Raw genomic sequence first — 19609 nt, forward strand, 5'->3', positions numbered from 1 at the left:
CACGACCGTTGCGTGCAGGTGACGTTGGATCGCAGCAGCGCTGAGGTTTGGGCGCGTGGCTGATCTTTTTGGAGCTTTTGGTCTATCATCATTGTATTTTCCTTATGCTCATTGTACTTGTAAAGTTTTTTTGATTATAGTGAAAATGTAATGGAGTTTTTGGTTATTGTTTGTGGGTTATGCCTTTGGTTATGCTTGTTACGAATCAAACCGATGTTGAAAATCCTCCTTGTAGCATCCCAGGATCGGAACCTGGCAAATGGGCGCTGGGAGCCGAGAATGGGATTCTACGGAGGCTGTCGGCGCCGGATTCGGCGATCGGGAATTTTGTGAGCCCGGTTTCCGAGTTTTGGGCGTGATAGGTAACCTAATCTCCCACGCCAACCTAAAATCTACATTGTCCTCAATGTAAAAGAAATAAGCATGCAATGCACATGGGACAACGAAAATAAAAGAGTGATGGAAAGATAACACCTGGATGGAGAATCAAGAGGCTTTCCCAAAAATATCAACGTAAAAGTGAGTCAACACAGGAGAGAAATCAACAAAAGCAAAGTAACAAAAATAAAATCATAAAAAGAAGATCCTACCTATACCACTTTAGCAGGTGCTCTCGATAGCATTTAGCGTATGCAACAAGCCTTTAAACCATTAGGTTGCCCCTAGTGGACGAGTTGTAGTCTCGTGAGGGTTTGCAGCAATGTTACCCACAAACATTGAACTAGGAAAATGAAATGGAATGAAAAGCTGGGTTGCCTCCCAGGAGCGCTAAGTTTAACGTCTTCAGCCAGACAAGAATGGACCATGAATTAATCAATCTTGATAACCTGAGTCCACCAACTAAATTTCCTCAACACCTTGATTAACCAATCCCAGACTTTGTGGGAACAACTTGAACTGTGCTATCTGAAATGGGATAAATGATACCATCGTCTAATAATTTAAGCACTTCCGCTCGAACAACTTCTTCCATATTAGGGTTAAGCCTCCTTTGCATTTCACGCGACGTTTTCACATTTTCTTCAAGATCATTATGATGCATACATACAGTGGGGCATACTCCCTTTATGTCTGCTATCATCCACCCAATTGCTGCCTTATATTCTCTAAGAACATTAAGCAACCTGCTCTCCTGTTCCTTCTCAAGGTTAGAAGCTATGATGACAGGCAGAGTCTCAGAAGGACCTAAAAATGCATACTCGAGATTTATAGGTAATTGTTTAAGGTCAAAGTCAGGTGGTTTCTCAACAGACGGGACCAGTTTAGACTCAGAGGATGGAAGAAGTTCCACTTTAGCTTCCATTTTGTAGTCTCCATTACTTTTTGGATGAAACTTTCTATGTCAAAATCCATGCCAAAATGTGATAAGCAAGTCTCAAGTGCGTCTTCGGAAGATTGAAGGAAAGATTCCTGCACTAGACTCTCAATCATGTCCACTTCAAATATATCATCCGAGTTTGCTGGTTGTTGTCCAGCATTGAAAACATTGAGTTTAATCTTCATGTTACAAAAAGACAACTTCATAACTCTATTCCTACAATTTATGATAGCATTGGATGTGGCTAAGAATGGATGTCCCAGAATAATCGGGATTTGACTAGTAAGATTCTGGACAAGCTGAGTATCTAAAATGATGAAATCCACTGGAAAATAAAACTTATCAACCTGGATTAGCACATCCTCAATAACACTACGGGGCACCTTGACAGATCTATCAGCTAGTTGTAGTGTTATTTTAGTTGGTTTCAGCTCACCAAGTCCTAGTTACTCATATACAGAATATGGTAACAAATTAACACTGGCCCCTAAATCAAACAATGCCTTCTCAACCTTATGATCTCCTATGACACAAGAAATGGTAAGAGCTCCTGGATCCCTAAATTTAGGAGGGGTGTTGTTTTGAATCATGAAGTTGAGTTGCTCTGCAAGGAAGACCTTCTTATGAACATTCATCTTACACTTTTAAGTGCATAAATCTTTAAGAAACTTAGCGTAAGTAGGGACTTGCTTGATAGCATCAAGCAATGGAATGTTAATTTGCACTTGCTTAAACATGTTCAATATCTCACTAAAGTTGTTTCCTTTCTCAACTGGTGCTAGACGTTAAGGAAAAGGTGCTTTAGGCATATAGGATGGCACGTGAGTGGTACCTGGAGAGTCAGAGTGCTTTTGGGCTTTCGATTCATTAGTATGTCTCTCCGCTTCATTTTGATCTTCTGATTTGGAATTTGATTCTTTCCTAGGCATCTCTACTTTGTTCTCGATCTGTGTACCAGACCTAAGGGTAATGATTGATTTGGCTTGCTCATGATATTGTTCTTGGTTTGAATTAGAGCTAATCTCATATTGTCCTTTTGGATTTGCCACAGGTTGGCTATGAAACTTGCCTTTCTCTCTCTCACTCAATGTGGCAGCAAGTTGACCCAACTGTACTTCCAGCTTGGCAATAGATTGTGCATTTGCATGTAAGCTTTGCTAGTTAGCTTGTAAAGTTTGTTAAGTGTCTTTTTGAAATTAAAGAGAACTCTGCATAAACAGATTGAGTGTATCTTCAAGAGATGGTTTCCTTGATTGTGCAGGAAGTTGTTGATATTGCGGAAACTGTTGAAGCTGTTGACTACCAACTTGTGGGTAAGGTTGCATAGGAGGATTTCCAGATGGTTCTCCTTGTTGTGGTCCTTTTGCCCAAGAAAAATTTGGATGTCTAGCCCACCCTGAGTTGTAGGTGTCTTAGTAAGGATTATTCCCCGGTCTCCGAAAGGTAATCATAACATGCACTTGTTCAGAGAGAAATTCTAGAAATGCTGTACTAGATGGACAAGATTGCGTAGGATGGGCAGGATTGGAACATATGGCACAAGACTCGATTTGAGTTGTTTGTGGAGGTCCATTATTCAACATCAAAGCATCAACTTTCTTTGCCAGGCTATCAATCTTGGTATAAAGATCTGGCGTGACTCCTAACTCATATATACCACCTTTCTTCTGTGGTTGAGGACTTCTTTCACCTCTATTTGAATAGTCCCATTGCTAGGAGTTTTCACATAAGGTTTCAAAGAAATTCCACGCTTCGACATCACTTTTAGTCATGAATGACCCTCCACTAGTGGCATCAACCATGCGACGGTTTTGGGGTGTCAAACCGTCATAAAAGTATTGAACCTGTTGCCACTTCTCAAAACCATGTCCCAACATTTATGAAAGTGCTCACCCTCTTTTTATGTAAAATTAGTAATTTCTCTACGGAGAGCATTAGTTTTGTGAACAGGGAAGAACTTGTTTAAGAACTTCTTAGATAGTTGGTCTTATGCAGTGATAGACCCAACGTCCAGAGAATTCAACCATGCTTTCGCTTTATCCTTCAAAGAAAAAGGAAAAAAGCGCAAACGGATCGAATCATCTGAAAAGTTTTAGAACTTAAAGGTAAAGCAAATGTCTAGGAATTCTTTTACATGATGATATGGATCTTCCTTATCTAAACCATAGAAGGAGAGCAACAATTGTATGACTCCAGGTTTAAGTTCAAAGTGTGCTGCCGTGGTGGCTGGCAACACTATGCATGAAGGCGCATTAAATTGGATAGGAGCTGAATAATCTCTAAGAGCTTTAATTCCATTCTCGTCCACCATTTCAAATAGAATATTTCTAAATCTTCTATGAAATGTTCTTTCTATTTCAGGATCAAAAGGTGCTAGTTCTATGTTCAGAGATCTACGCCCTAGTATAAACTATGTTATTGCAATGTAAGAAAGAAAACTAAACTAAGATGCAATCTAAGAGAAATAAAACTGGAACTAACAATTATGAATTCCTAAAAATAAGATAAAACTATGTAAATAAGAAGAGGAAGAAAGAACTTGGAAAAGGAGATGATCGATGACCGAAGATTTGGGAGCTCCTCCTTTTGAAGACAATTTTATTTTGTAGCTTCCTTCCTCAATTTCTGTAAACAAAATAAAAACAAAAATAAACTAATTTTTCTAAAATAATGCTAGAAAAATCCTAAGGCTATGAATTATGATAAGAAAGAATCCTAAATCCAATTTGGACCGAAACAGTCCCCAGCAATGGCGCCAAAAACTTGATGTTTTATTTAATCTAACCTGATTTAAATGATTTTAAACTCGCAAGTATATGAATCAGGTGTAGATATGGTACGTATTACGAGATTGTTCCCACGAGGACTAGTTGTCACAATTCGAATTTTTACGATTCTTCTTAACTAATCCAACAAATAGTTTAGCGAACTAATAACAAAAATCTATGGAAAATAACTGAGAGCAAGGAGGAAAATTCAATCAAGGAGAACACTAAGACTTTTGAATCCACCCCTAATTATCCTAACCCTTGTTTTACCTGTTGATTCACCCTAATTCAGATTGATATAAATTTAATAAATAAAGCACACTCTATGTCCTTAGTCGGGCACACAGAATGTATAATTCCCTTAAAGCATAAGGATCACATCTTTCCATCCATGGTCAGGCATGAAGAGATGTAAATTCCTATTTCTTTCTCTATAAGAAAACCTGTTCATGGTTAGACACAAGTACCTAGAATAAGATTCTAAACAACAACATCCATATTTAGACTTTGGTTAAGCTCATAGAATGGAGAAGTACAGAGTTTTCAGTTAAGCACACTAGAGAAAGAAACAAATCAATCAACTCAGATGAAATCAACAATAAACAAGAGTCATTCAAATTAGGGGCTTCATCTCAGCCCTAGTTAGAAAATTAACAATCCATGAAATCAACTAGAAAGAGAGAAAAATAAACTTGATAAAAGAAAAACATCCTTATCTCTCTCTCTCTCTTCTCTTACTCCTCCCAGCCGAGCTCTCAGGATCTGCCTCTCCCTCGGATCCCCCTCTCTCCAAGCTTTTCAGCTCTTTTTATAGCTGCTGGAGTCGGTGGAACTTTCGCACAATAAAAATCGAATTCGTGTATAACTCTTACGCAACAAAAATCGGAGCCTCCCACGTCCCATATTCCTTGCATTATGTACGTAAAATCAATGTCTCCTGGGACGTTTTTGACTGAGCTACATGATGGATGGATCAGATCTTCCATCTGATCAAAGGTGGTGGGCCATAACCACCTGGAAATCCGTTTTTCACGGACGTGCATAAGCTTACGCACATGACTGCGCTGACGTGATCGGTGGGCCCCACAGGAGTGTTTTCGAGGAAATCCACCTAGTCCATTGGATTCAGGATGAAATTTTGGTTAGGAATAGTTGGTTTTGAATGCCCATTGACACGGCCCAGAGAAGTAATCATGCTGAGATCTTTTTGAACGTCGCAGGGCAGTCCGCTTGTGACCTCTGTAGTGCACATGTGTGTGTGCATAGGCACAAAATATCAGTTGAGTTCGCTACTTTCGAGGCCCTCTATAAGATGGATGGCTTGGATCATTCTTACGGGCCATGATGGTGGCCCACTGGCTTCCGCAAAACGGACAGCGTCCGTTCGTTACGCAGCAGCGAAAATGGAAATTTCCGTTTAAAGAGGATGATGCGGTCAAGAGTCGGTTTGACTGACTCTTTGTTTTCGTGCACGGCTGGAGAAATAGTGCACTATGCACACTCTGTTCTGGTGGGGTCCACTGCGATGTTCTTGAGAAATCTAATCCATCCATTTAATTGGTCTCCCCATTTAAGGCATTGATTCTGAAGTTGAGGCATATCCAAATAGTAGGTGGGCCCCACTTAGGGAATTAAGGGGCTGATCTGTCCGTTGGGCCACTTCCCGAGATATCCAATGGTTGAAATTTAATATTTACAGTTATTTATGGCCCCCAGTAAATGTATGAAGTTTCAAGCCAATCGGATGGCGGGAACCTTGTGATCTTGCATTATGAACCATTTTCGGGCCTCTTTAATGTGAACGGCTTGATTTCCTCGGATCCCTGGTGTGTGAATCAGTCAATCTTGGTCCTCTAGAGTCCGTCCCTTACCTTGGTGACTTCAGAGCATTAATTTCATGCTTGTTGTACTCTTTTTTAGTCCACGCTCCTAATTACTCCCTGCAACAAAAACACAATTAAAATATGACATTAAACATTATCATGTATGTAAAATCAGGTAATAACTGGGGTCTGATATATAATATTCGACCCTCATTAGCAAGGGTGCAAAAGGGAATTTACCTAAAGTAAAATAGGTGTCACTAGGGCTTTTCTATAGTATGAAAAATAATTCTAAAGCATTCTAAAAGGTTCTAGGGTTATCAAAGGGTGTAGCAAGGGTGAGATTCGAGGCTATTCGAATCGGGTAAGTCCTCTCTCTTGTAATTTCTATTTCATAGTGGATCTCTGTCACTTTGTGCCGTGGTTTTTTCCTGCGAGGGTTTTCCACCTTAAAACTTTGTGTTCTTCTAAGATTGCTTGTTACTATTGAATTGCTATCCTAGATCTAGATCTGTATAATTCCGCAAATCAAATCCCCAACAGGGGTGACAGGCAATCGGTCCTTTTTAATTTTAATCCTTGGACTGCGTAGAAAAGTCCTTTCCTCAACCTGAATACTCTTTTTGGAGGTGAGAAAATGATTTCTACAGAATCCATTGATGTGATATAATTCTCCATTTGGGAAGGATTTAAGAGGTATTTATTTAATTTTCTATGCTGAAATAGTGCAAATGGGGAAATCTTCGGAGTCTTTGCAGTGCTCGAGCACTGCTAGTCATAGTGCTCCTAGGGGCATCGGGATAATACAATCCACTGATCTAGACTGTTTATTAGGTCGCAAGCACATTTCACCAGCTAACATGCGAACATCACTTTGATTTTAATTTTAAATATTGACCATTTGATCAATATCCTTCAACATGGGCGGCCAAGATCATCTATATAAAATAGGTACAATAAAAAAATTTGGTCCATCTATTTATTTATTTTTTAGGTCATCACGGACTGTTCATGATTCTAAAGAATCACTCAGATAAGGCAATCATATAACCACCCCATTCATTACTCGGAAAAAGGGTGGCTAGGCCAAAAAAAGGGATGGATCGTGTGGTGACACTGTCACCACTACTGTGGGGCCCACTGCGATGTATGTATTTTATCCATGATGTGAATCCGTCCATTTAGCTAGCTCATTGTAGGGCATGAGCCCAAATTTGAAGCATATCCAACGCTTAAGATGATCCACATTACACAAAATAGCAGATGACATACACAGTTGAAACCGTGTTGGAGCCACAGAAGTTTTGGATCAAGCAGATATTTGTGTTTTCCCAAAATTTTGAATCAAGCTGATATTGGTGTTTTCCCTTTATCCAGTATCATTTTAGGCCCCGACCATTTCAACAATGAGTAGCATTATGTTTCCTATGGTGGGGTCCACTCAGAGCTTTGGATTTATTTCAATTTTAAACTCATACCTTACAATGAGCTAGCAAAATGGATGGATAGCTTGGATAAAGCACATATATCACATACATATGAAAAATGAATGGTCACTAAGGGAGCATTTGTACCGGAAGTTGCTTATTAATGCATATAAGCTACTTTTTTTTTTTTTAACCAAAAGGAGGGGTCATGCCCCTATGTAAGCTACTTCTGGCTACTTATGCCGGAACTAGATTATCTTAGTTTCTACTTATTAAGAAAATGAGTGTAAGTGGTAAACAATATACTCATCAGCTTCTCCTCCCTTTCTCTCCTAATGCCCTATTTCGAAAACTTATAAAAAGTAAAAAAGCTAAAAAAAATATTAACTATAATGGTTATGTACTTTTAAGTAAAAAATTTACTTATAACTAATCATAAACCAAACTTAAGGCCCATTTGGTAACGCTAGAAATTTTGACCTAATGCAGAATTGGAAAGCAATCGGCATTTAGTCATGTTTGTTAATATGGAACGTGGAAGGTGCTTTGTGTATTTTGGCTGAATTTTTTTTTGGCAATGAAGGTGTAGCTTAATGGTGAATGGAAAATGCGGCTATGTGTATTTTTTTTAATTGCAAAATTGTCCAACACTAAACATGACCTAACCTTTAACGTGTGACACTTCTCTAGGCCCACTATGATTTGTGTTAGATCCACACCGCCCATCAACTTTTCTATATCGTGATAAATCATGATACCAAAAAAATGAGGCACATCCAAACCTAAAGTCGACCACACCATGGAAAGCGGTGGGAATAGAATGGCTACCGTTAAAACCTTCTTAGGGTCCATTGTGAAGTATATTTTCCATCTAGACTTTTCATAAGGCCATACAAACCTGGATGAAGGGAAAACACAAAAATCAGCTTGATCAAAGGCTCACGTGGTCCCGATAAAGTTTTTATGGTAAGCACCCAACTCCCACTATTTCTTGTAGTGTGGCTCACTTAAGCCTTAGATCTGACTTGTTTTTTGTCCTTTCTCCTAAAATGATATGGAAAAATGAATGGGCGGTGTGGATAAATCATTTACATCATGGTACGCCCCATATAGCCATTTGACAGGATCGTCCATCTCTAGCCATACCAAGTGGGGGTAGTACGAAATCCCACGCGGATCTGGGGGAGCGGATCAGGTGAGATCCCCATCCACGATGTGGTGGGACCCTGACTATGGGCCCACTGTGATGTATGTGACTACATCCACACCGTCCATTCATATTGAAAGCTCATTTTAGGACGTGATAAAAAAATGAAGCAACTCCAAATCACATATGGACCATGGTATAGGAAACCGCAGTGATTGACCATTTAAAACTTCTTGTGGGCCACAAAAGTATTGGATCAAAATGATATTTGTGTGGTCTATTCATCTTATCAACAGGTTAGATGGCAAATGAACATTTGGGTGGAATCCTTGAAGCTTTTAACGGTGAGGATTAAATCAAGATTGTTTCCTATGGTGTGGTCCGCATGATATTTGTGTCAGCTTCTTTTTTGGGATAATGCCCTAAAATGAACTTTCAAAATGGCTGGATGGTTTGGATTTAAGGTATACACATCATTGTGAGCCCATAGTCATGGGTCCCACCCACGGTGGTGAATCCTGGATCTCACCTAATTTGCTCCCGGATTTTGAGGGACGCAGATTAGCTACTGCCAAGTTGAGTAGCAAGCTCCTACTGAAGTGACGTCACCAAGTTATGTGGGCCCACCATGATGTATGTGTTGTATCCACACCGTCCATCCATTTGGAGAGATCATTTTAGGGTATTATCCAAAGAATGAGGCCAATCCAAAGCTGGAGTGGGCCCCACCATAGAAAATAGTGGGGAGAGTGATGCCCACTGTTGAAACCTCCCTAAGGTCCACCATGATATTTATTTGAGATCAAACCTGTTCACGTGTTAACGCAGACATGAAAGAATGGAAAAAATTAGCTTGATCGAAAACTTTTGTGGCCCTTAGAAGTTTTTAATGGTGTGCGTCACTCTCCCACTGTTTTCTGTGGTGGGGTCCACTCAAGGTTTGTATCTTACTCATTCTTTGGATAATGCCCTAATATGAATTCTCATAATGGATGAACGGTGTGGATACAACATATACATCATGATGGGATCTTGACGTCACTTCCATATGGATACTCAACCTCACAACAACTAATCCACGCCCGATTAGGTTTAGCGGATTGCGTGTTGTGCCACATGCCACCCACCTTGGCCCTGACCGTGGGGCTCACCTCCATGTTTGTATCCTATATCCACTCGGTTCATCCATCTTTTCAAATCATTATGGGGCATTAAACAAAAAATGAATCAAATCCAATTATCAAGTAGGCCAAATCGTAGGAAATAGTGGTGAGTGACTATTAATGAGCCAATAAAGTTCTAGGCCACATGATATTTGGATCATCCTCATTTTTGGGATCAATTCATAAAATGACTTGAAAAAATGGATGAACAGCGTGGATAAAACACAAACATTATGATGGGGACCACTATACTGACCAATAGCTAGGGGCTATTAGCGTCGTTAGTATGCAATCTGGATCCACTGAGTTGGGTGGGACCGTGAGGCCTGCCGTAATGTATGTGACTACATTCATGCTATCCAACCATACTGAAAGTTCATTTTTGGGCATGATCCAAAAAATGAAGCAAATCCAAATCTAGAGCCACGATACAAGAAAAATTGGTAAATAACTACTAAAAATTTCTTGCAAGCTACAAGAGCTTTGGATTAAGATGATATTTATGCGGTATCTTTATCTAGGTGTTTTTTTTTTTTTACCTTGTTAACAGGTTGGTAAATAAACATTTTGATCAAATTCATTAAGATTTTAATGGTAGGAATTCAATCATGATTGTTTCACGAGGGCATACGTGTCAAATTAACATATTCCAAACATTTCAGACATCGGTTAACAAACGGGTTGTTCTAAATTCAATACTGGGATTCGACTTCAAGTTTAGACTTTAGATACTGATTTCAGATTCAGACTTTCAATTTCGGTTACCTATATAAAATAAGTCACTTACATAATGCTGTAAGTGTTGTTTTTTTTTTGAAAAAAAAAAAAAAGTAATCAACTGATCCGGTGCATTTTTTGAATTGGTAGTGCAGAAATGCATGTGTTGAATCTATCAAACTGGCCACCTGAACCGGCACAACTAGAACGAGAAATTATAGTGATCTGATGTTAGTAGAGCATTTCTCTTGTTTCCACTAGATAGATAGACCTAATATCCTTCGCGTTTATCGAAAACCACGCCCTTGAATTGCTATAATCTCTCTCCACGCCAATCAAACTTGCATTTCTCTTTATTTCAAGGTAACAATTAGGCCCACCAAAAGCATCAATCACAGTGGTCAAAACCACATTCATAGACACAAATCACAATCCAGTTGTAAGCCTTTATGGAATATACATGCACCAACTTCATTCGGTATATATTCTCTCTCACACAAACAAACTCAAAACCACCCAAAACTCCACATACAGAAAAATGTTGAAAGAGAGGCGTGCATTTCGTTTTAGTCCATGGATTATCCCATGGAGCATGGTGTTGGTACCAGCTCGCCACGTTGCTAAGATCAGACGGTCACAAGGTCACGGTACCCGATCTTGCCGCGTCTGGGATCAATCTGAAGCGACTCGATGAGGTCCAATCTGTCCACGACTATTTTCAGCCGTTGATGGAGATCATGGCCTCTCTTAATCCAGATGAACGGGTGATCCTTGTTGGCCACAGCTTCGCTGGCATTGGTCTTGCACTAGCAATGGAGAAGTACCCTGAAAGGATCTTGGTGGCAGTTTTCGCCACTGCTGTGATGCCAGGTCTTGGTGGCCCACCATTCAATGTCATCAAAGAGGTAATACAGTAGAGTTATTCTCTTCTACACCTTGCTTTTATGCTGATTATCTTGTATCACTTTCAGTTTGTGGCTCATCATCTTACACGTGGCTGACACGTACAGGCAATCCATGCCGTCCAAATTGTTGGGCCTGTTGTGGATGAAGGATGAAAGTTATAAAGATTGAACGGTCAAAACTTTCCAATGTGTGGCCATCAAATCAACGGAGAAAGATAAGTTGGATTGGTCTAAGTTTAATGGAAGAAATCAGATGGTCGCTCCTGGACTTTTTAACTTTGTTCTGTCCATAATAGGGCAAATGATTTGGACGGTCTAGATTGCTTTACATGGATTCCATGTTCTAAAGAGATGAATCACGGCCATCTAAAAAGTGGGGGCGGAAGGTTCGTTGTAGCCTACCGAGAAACTATTGGCAAGATGTGTTTTCTCTTTCTTTGCTAATCCACCGTTGATTGTATGATGAACGGCACGAGTGAAGCCCTTCCATTGTACTGTTATGATTGATCGAACAAAGCGATTTTTGGCCTAGGACCAATCCATTGTGGGGCCCAGCGGTTGAACGGCCCATGCCATGCTGACCATGCTGGAAGCAGATTGGGTGGTGACTTCAACGCTTTGGGGTCCACCTTGATGTATTTTTTTTATATCCATGCCGTCCATCCATTTTTCCAGATCATTTTAGTATGTAAGCCCAAAAATGAAGCAGATCAGAAGCTCAAGTGGACCACACCACGAGAAACAGTGGATAATGAGCGGAGTTGATAAAACGCATACATTACGGTGGGCTTCGCAGCCCCACCTAACCCGCTTCCATGTTCGGTAAGAGTCTAATAGGTGGGTACTGTGTCGTTTTCGGTTTCTTCCGTGGTTGGGGTTCTTTCCATGTAGAGGAATTTTGAAGTGGTTTTTTTCGTTTTCGGTTTCGTGAGATATGGACCGTTCATCAAAATATACACGTAAAAGTAGTCCATGTGACGACGAGTAAACATTATCATTGTAGCATGGCTTTTTCATTGTGAATATCTAAGTGATGAATCGTCCTGATCTCGTGCGTGTTTTCCACGTCCACAAGTTTTCCGAGAAGACATAGGTACATGTCATGCGAGCCAATATGGACGCGGATTGGTATCACCTAGGGCTCTAAGAGGTTATCATGATGTATGTCTTTCATCCACACCGTCCATCCATTTTTTAATATCATTTTAGAAATAAATTTAAAATTGAGGAATATCCAAGGCTCAAGTGGACCACACCACAAGGAAGCAGCGGTGCTGATGACGTCCGCCGTTGAAACCTTCCTAGGGCCCGCCTTGATTTTTTATTTTTTATTTATTTTTTTTATCCAACCTGTTCATAAGGTCATCATATCAACTTGATTCAAAACTTCTGTGGCCCCCAAGAAGTTTTCAATGGTAACGTTTAATTCCATATGCATGGTCCACTTGAGCCCTGGATCTGCCTAAGTTTTTATTTTATAATCTGAAATGATACGGAAAAATAGATGGACGGTGTGGATAAAATCATCACATCACGGTGACCATTCGGAGCACCAGCCTGTCCCAAACCGCGTCGAGCGAAAACGCATTTAAACCTTCGGACGGCAAAATAGTAAATTAATTGCGTATAATCTGGGATACGGGATAGCCATACCTTCGGACGGTAAAATAGAAAATTAATGGCGTATAATCCGGGATACGGGACAGCCATACACGCGGCAGATTCACCTCCCAATCTTCACCGTACATCTACTTTCCCAGTCTTTATTTACAGTTTCTCCTAGATGGACGGTCCGGATTGGTAGGTTACCCTACCATATCTGGTGTGGAGAAACGGTTCCAACATATTCTAGTCCTACCGGTTGTACCGTATCATTTCCCAGGTGTGCGAATTCCAACCACTATAAACGCTACCTTTTACCCGGCGTCTTTTCAGTACGCTCCCAAACTTTACTTTTCCAAAGTAAACTTGTAGGACATACTATTTGCAGTCGAAAATGCACCTGCATTCACGGTGGCTAAATACCTATGGCTACGGTTATTATCCGTAGCTAAAGATCCTGAATGCAAGAGTATTTTTACCGCAAATAGTGTGCCCATGCATAATGGTTTACTTTGAGAGCATGTTGAAAAGACGCTGGGTAAAAGGTTGTATTAACCGTGGTCAATTTCTAAATTCCATTTATGTGGAACGTCGACAAGATTGACAGCTTTCTCCGCTTAAAATAGGTAATGATTCAGGTGGTTTTTTTAATCACTGAATCTCCTTTAGAACCTACCTTTCGCTGTATACGAGGCTAGGAGATCGGTGCATCGGGACCGTTCACCTAGCGGGCCATACTGTGGATAGGTCACACGTTGAAAACCACATCGATCATGTGATCATAGCCACAGTTTTTCCTTGTTGCGTGTCAACATGTAAAAGCTATTACTTTCTACCGCGAGGCATGCAATTGATGACTTCGATCATTTTGTGTGTGTGTGTGTGTGTGTGTGTGTGTGTGTGTGTGTGTAAGCTTTGAAAGTGGACCATTAGATCTAGCTCTAGATCCACGTATTCCATACTGGGCCTATTGTGGAAGCTAGATGAATGGTATGTGGGGTCCGCTAAGTTAACGTACAATCAGCTCCTTTGCGATTGCGATTGAGCGCACTAAGATTTAGTGCGACTTGTGTGGCCTCACTTCGAGGTGGCGGGTCACACACCTTATCGCCATTTCCTCGTAGTAAGAGCTGTACGCGAACCGAGTTACCTTGGTTAACTGGTCCGACTCTAATTGAAAAGGCATGGCTTGACTCGGTTTGAAATTGGGTAAATTGAGCTGATTGTTTTAGCTTTTATTTTTATTTTTATTTTTTGAGTCGAATCCAATCGAGAACAAGTTTGACTTGACTCGGTTCGAAATGATTTGACTTGGATCAGGTTCACTTAACATAAATATTTTGTATATAATTATATGTTTAAATAAATTATATATAACCTAAACTCAAACTCCACTCATGGTCTTGAATGCAAATTCGGCTTGAAAGATAAAGGTCAAGCTCGGGTTGAACTTGGCTCGATTGGCTCAAGCCATTGATGGAGCTGAGTCGAGCCACCCAATCAGGCTCGAGGATCTGAGCCAGGTCAAGTTCGAGCTAGGGTAGCCTAAGCTCGACTTGATTCGACTTGTGTACCGCTCATACCTTATGGATGTTTTTTTTAATGAGAATTTTTGGGTTGGATCACGACTTGCAAAAGGCGCCAGAACCCACCTATCCTATACCCCACATAATATGAAAACTCGAGGAAAAAAAAAAAAAACCTAAGCTACGATGAGATCAGCCCCCACGAAGACTACCAGACACTACCTTATCTAAGAAAAGTACCTTGAATGTGAGGGGGTAAAAACTTTGGCTCAGGGAAAAAATGGCTTAAACAAGAAAGAAACTCTTCAACCTAGCTAGCCGGTCCGCAACACCATTAGCTTCCTTTAAAGTAAAAGAAACAATGACATTTACTCCCAGCTTGAGGGAAGCAAATCTGGCCCTCCATCTACTTTCACTACACACTCCCTTGCTACCTGACTGGCTAGGCTTTCCTTTCATTGATCCATCAACATTAACTGTGATCCATCTATCGGACGATTTCATCCACTTAACTACCGACCACATTGCTTTCTTAGATGTTGATACCCGTCATGGCTTGAAGGGCAAGCTGGCAATTATATCTTAGGGGTTTGGGCCAATGAAGAGAGTGTTACAAACCTGATATTCTCATATTACATATTTATAATTTATGTAAAATATTAAAAGAAATCGAAAATATTAAGGATAGATTGAAGCAGGTGTGATCACACTATCCTTAAAGTGTTATTTTCCCTTTCTCAAAGTAATTGAGATTACTGATAGATTGTAGGCAAATAACTTTTAGGATACAACAAGCCTGTATGTGGTTTTGCATTCAGCAAGAACGAATAAACCACTAATGGAACTCTGTGTACATACAAGTTTGCTAGTAGATAAATTTTAAAAAAATAAAAATAAAAATAATCTCAAATCAGAGAGAAGATTAGAAAGGAAGTTGCTGGCTTAGACCACTAAACTAATCTATTTCTTGAGGACTTGTTGACTAAGGTTCGTATTGAACCTTGCTGACTTGATCAGAGATCACTTAAGCTTTTCTTGTTGGGTTGTCTGAGAGAGTTATTCAAGTGGTTGGTCATGGTCTAATGAACCACCTAAGCACTGTTTATATAACCTAGGATTGCTGAACGTTTTAGTCAATGGTCACAATTACTCCACATGACCATTTCTGACTGTTGGCGAGAAACTAGCCATTATTTGGCAGTTTCTGATCATTTTGCATGTGAAAAAATTAGTTGCATGCTAGCCATTTAGACTCAGTGGCTAGTCATTTATAGCTATTTGGCTAGCCACACATGCAACAGTTTCTGCATGGTTTGGTTTAATACTGCATGAAGAATTACACCACTTCTTAAACGGCTAATTCCAACCTCTATGTAAGAGGGACATGTTTCTTTCAGACTTTTTACCCACAACACTGCAGCCACCTGACCCATAACTATCGCACCGTGAGTTGCACTCATCTCGCACTGATTTGCATAAGGTCACGACGGAGCAACACAATGCGCATGTGTACAACTACACTACCTCATATGCCCATGCCCTGTCCGAGACCGTACCTAAGTGCGTGCATATGCGCACTAGAATACGCAAATCTCGATACTCAACTGATTCACCAAGCAAACATGTAAAGTACTCAACACCATACTTATAAACATTACATTACATTATATATATATATATATATATATATCAAATATTTTCCACAAAAGAGAGGGATAAACATCCATAACTAATTCTTCATTTTTGCCATTACCCTTTCAACTAATGGAGATACCCTCAAATCAGCTACCATTTCTCTCCAACCATAACTCTTAGAGAGTGAAGCAAGGTAAAAGGTTGCATAATTATGCAAAACAGTCTGTCAACGAAGCCTCCCTCCACCACTAATTGTCTCTCCCTATCTTGGACTGGCCCTCTAAAAATGTAACATGACGCAGGAGAGGACGTGAGGTCAAGCACTGTCTTCCTCAAGAGGATAACTATTCCGAATCCATGGAACTTCTCTGGACTCCTCACAGAGACTTCTCGAATCCACGAGGAAAGAAAGCATAAAATAGAAATAAATTCTAATAAATTCGAAATTGATTGATGAATAATAAAAAATGAGTTCACAACCCTTTAAATAAGGGTACCAAGCAATAGGAAAGAAATTAGAATCAAACTACAACTCAAACTCCTAGAATCCGTGACTTACTATAAATAGTAAACTTACTATTTATAGACGGTCGTGATGTCTACTAGTATGCAAGGTTTTCGGCCAAAAATAGTAAGTGTCCTATTTAGCTTCACCAAACCGTTCTCCTAATTATTCTAAGCTCTTTTCACATTGGGCGCAACTCCTAAAGCCCGGCGGATGAAGAGTTATAATCAAACTAAAACTTACTATTTATAGTAAAAACGAAATTAAAACAGGGAAACGACCATCGATTAAGGGGTTTTTCGCAATTTCGGGCTGCGCAACCCAGCATAGCTGGGTTGGTTGGCTAAAGTAGCTCGTTTTACCCCAAAATCATATATTTTACGTCAGATAACTCATCCCGGATTGCAAGATACGCCCGATCTAAGGTCCGATGGTCCGGATCACTTCTGTCATCGACCGGGCCTTTTCTGATCCATCTTGGCCATGAAACTGTCCGCGACCCGCTCTACATCATAACATCAAAGGTTCCGCGCCAATTTCACCATGAATTCCCCGAAAACTGACCACGACCAGATGCATTTGTTGACACTGCAAGAAATCATTAACCCAAAATCCTTGAGCCGAGGGAGGAATTGGAGCTCGGACCCACTCCGACAGAGGACCCAAACCAGTCCAATCTGCTTCCCCGAGCATCAGTATCCCTTGTCCCCGCATAAGTGTAAGGGAACTAGTAGACATAGCGTTCCCTTACAACAGTAAGTGAACCGGTAGACATCGATGTTCCCTCACTGTTGTTTTTCCCTTTATACTTTATAGGAATTACATCACACGTGGACCACACCGGTACAGGCACACATCCATCTGTCCAACCAGGAAGTGGATTGCTTGGTGACCTTAGTAGGTGCAACAGGGTTCACTGTGGTCATTCATCTGGTTGCCCACCTCTTGTATTTAAGCATTCACTATATGATAGTTTAGAGTGTTTGAGAGAATAGATGGACATAATCCACCCAATATTGATTTGTTATCAGAAATGGGTCCAACTGGATCTTCCATCTAGTTCTCTCATTCTCTTGACTCCAATCTAAGCAGAACCATAGGATCGGGTTCTTAGGCTCTTCTATTCTTTTTATTCCAATCAATGTACAACTTAGGACCTGAGCTAGAAACTATCCTTCTTTTTTTTTTTTCAATTTGGGTCTGAAGCATAGCCGGATTTATTTAGATATTGGTCTGATTTTCCGATACTCAGAACCTTTTCTAACGCTATAAACTCTCCAAACATTTCTAGGAATATCTCACATTTTGAAAGGAGTGTGAGAGATGGCTTCTCCAATTATATCATAGCCAAATATGTGATAAGATAAGTCTTTTATAAACGTGTTGAATATGCTGCCTTATTAATTGGCACGTTTAATCATAGTCATGTTGGATTGTCAATTCATTCATTTAAAGGCATGCGTAAGGATATGTGCCTATGCATTAATAATAGAATGTGTATCGTCGAACGAAGATCAACCAAAGATACTCGCAAGTATGGTTTCCACCAGTACTATGGCCTTTGTGTCAACATATGGTGGCTTTTTATTAGTCCACGCTAGGATATGTTGAAAATGGGTGTAAACAAATACATCTTATTATCAATCTAAAGGATGAGCTATATAATAAAAATGAAAAATATACAATCCCCTGTCTCAACAAACAAGTGGCCATCATTTACAAGTTACGGTTGTTCTATAGAAATCTAATTTTGGCACTAGCTTAGCCACAATTTGATTAGTTCAATTTGAATTAATGTATCCCAGGTGTATAATTATTTTAGCTTGTGGGTGTGGAGAGTCACACTTTGCCAATGTATCAAACAACTCAAAAAAGGAAAAGAAAAAAAAAGGTGGTATAGTGTGTATGGGTGGCAATCAGCTAGGCCGCACACCTGATCCATAGAATTTGACCTTATTATTATTATTATTATTATTATTATTATTATTATTATTTCTTTTTAACACACTCATATGCCCACCTACACTACATGGGAACTCGAACCCATCATCTCAGTATTGTAAAGCAACTTGTATGCTACTGGGCCATGGAACTAAACCCTAGGTAGAGTTGGACCTATTAGCTTGGTCTGTGAGTTGGGCTTGCGTCAAGCAAGAATGGCTCAATTTTCAAGTTAGGTTGAATTTGGATAATTTTAGCCCAACCCATGCCCGGCCTAGTTTAATATGCATATGTGTTCTAGTTATGCCGCAAATGCATTTTATTTCTAGTGAGAATTAGAGTTAGAATTTCTCCTTCTCCAATTCTATTTAAATACATAAAAGCATATTGTGTTGTGACGCATTATATTGCTATAATACATTATTACTAATACATTATATTACTATATGCATGTAGACCTTTAGTTTTTATTTTATAATTTATGCATCCTTATGTATATGGATAACAAAACAACTACGGGATGTTTCTCTCAATATTCCACAACACTTTAAGTGGTTAAGATTTTAGATAAAGGACAAAACGCAAGAGTTTAAGTTATATTCAAACAGATCTACACGGATAATCAAATTCAAATTACAAAAACATTGAATTAAACCTCTCACAAAACGGAAGAGTCAATCTTAAATAGTTCATCCGTGGATATCCTAACATATGTGGCCCACTATTCAATTTGCACACTTTCCCCTTATTTTCACCTTGCATTTTTTTTCTTCCTTATCTTGTCTTATAATAAAAGGATGAAACATTTGAAGATTTTAGGCCATGTTTGGATACACGAAATCCAAAGGAAGGAAATGGAGAAGTTGGTAGCTGGCCAATAATTGTTTCGACCGTTACTGTTCGAACGGATACCATTTTCACAGTACTATGTTTTTTAATTTTATTATGGTTCTACCACAGTAAGGAAATCTTACACGGGATTCCCTCGGATTCCAGAATATCCAGACATGATTTTAGTATCTCTCATATCAAAGGAAAATAATTTCTATTTCCTTTGTTTTCCAAAGGAATCTTGCTATCCAAACAAAATCAAAACTACGATGATTCATTCATTTATGAACTTTTTTCTTTT

At 39.6% G+C, this 19609-nt stretch overlaps 1 protein-coding gene across 1 annotated transcript in view; it reads left to right on the forward strand.

Annotated features, from left to right (window-relative positions):
• Positions 1–19609, forward strand: part of LOC131228919 (methyl jasmonate esterase 1-like) — a 43559-nt gene that overhangs the window by 23020 nt on the left and 930 nt on the right. Inside the window, exons 2-3 of the mRNA XM_058224756.1 lie at positions 2580–2636; positions 10972–11268. Coding sequence (XP_058080739.1) covers positions 2580–2636; positions 10972–11268 — 354 coding nt within the window. The remainder of the gene's footprint in view (positions 1–2579; positions 2637–10971; positions 11269–19609) is intronic.

This window comes from Magnolia sinica, chromosome 16 (genome assembly GCF_029962835.1).
Source record: "Magnolia sinica isolate HGM2019 chromosome 16, MsV1, whole genome shotgun sequence".
Taxonomy (NCBI): Eukaryota; Viridiplantae; Streptophyta; class Magnoliopsida; order Magnoliales; family Magnoliaceae; genus Magnolia; species Magnolia sinica.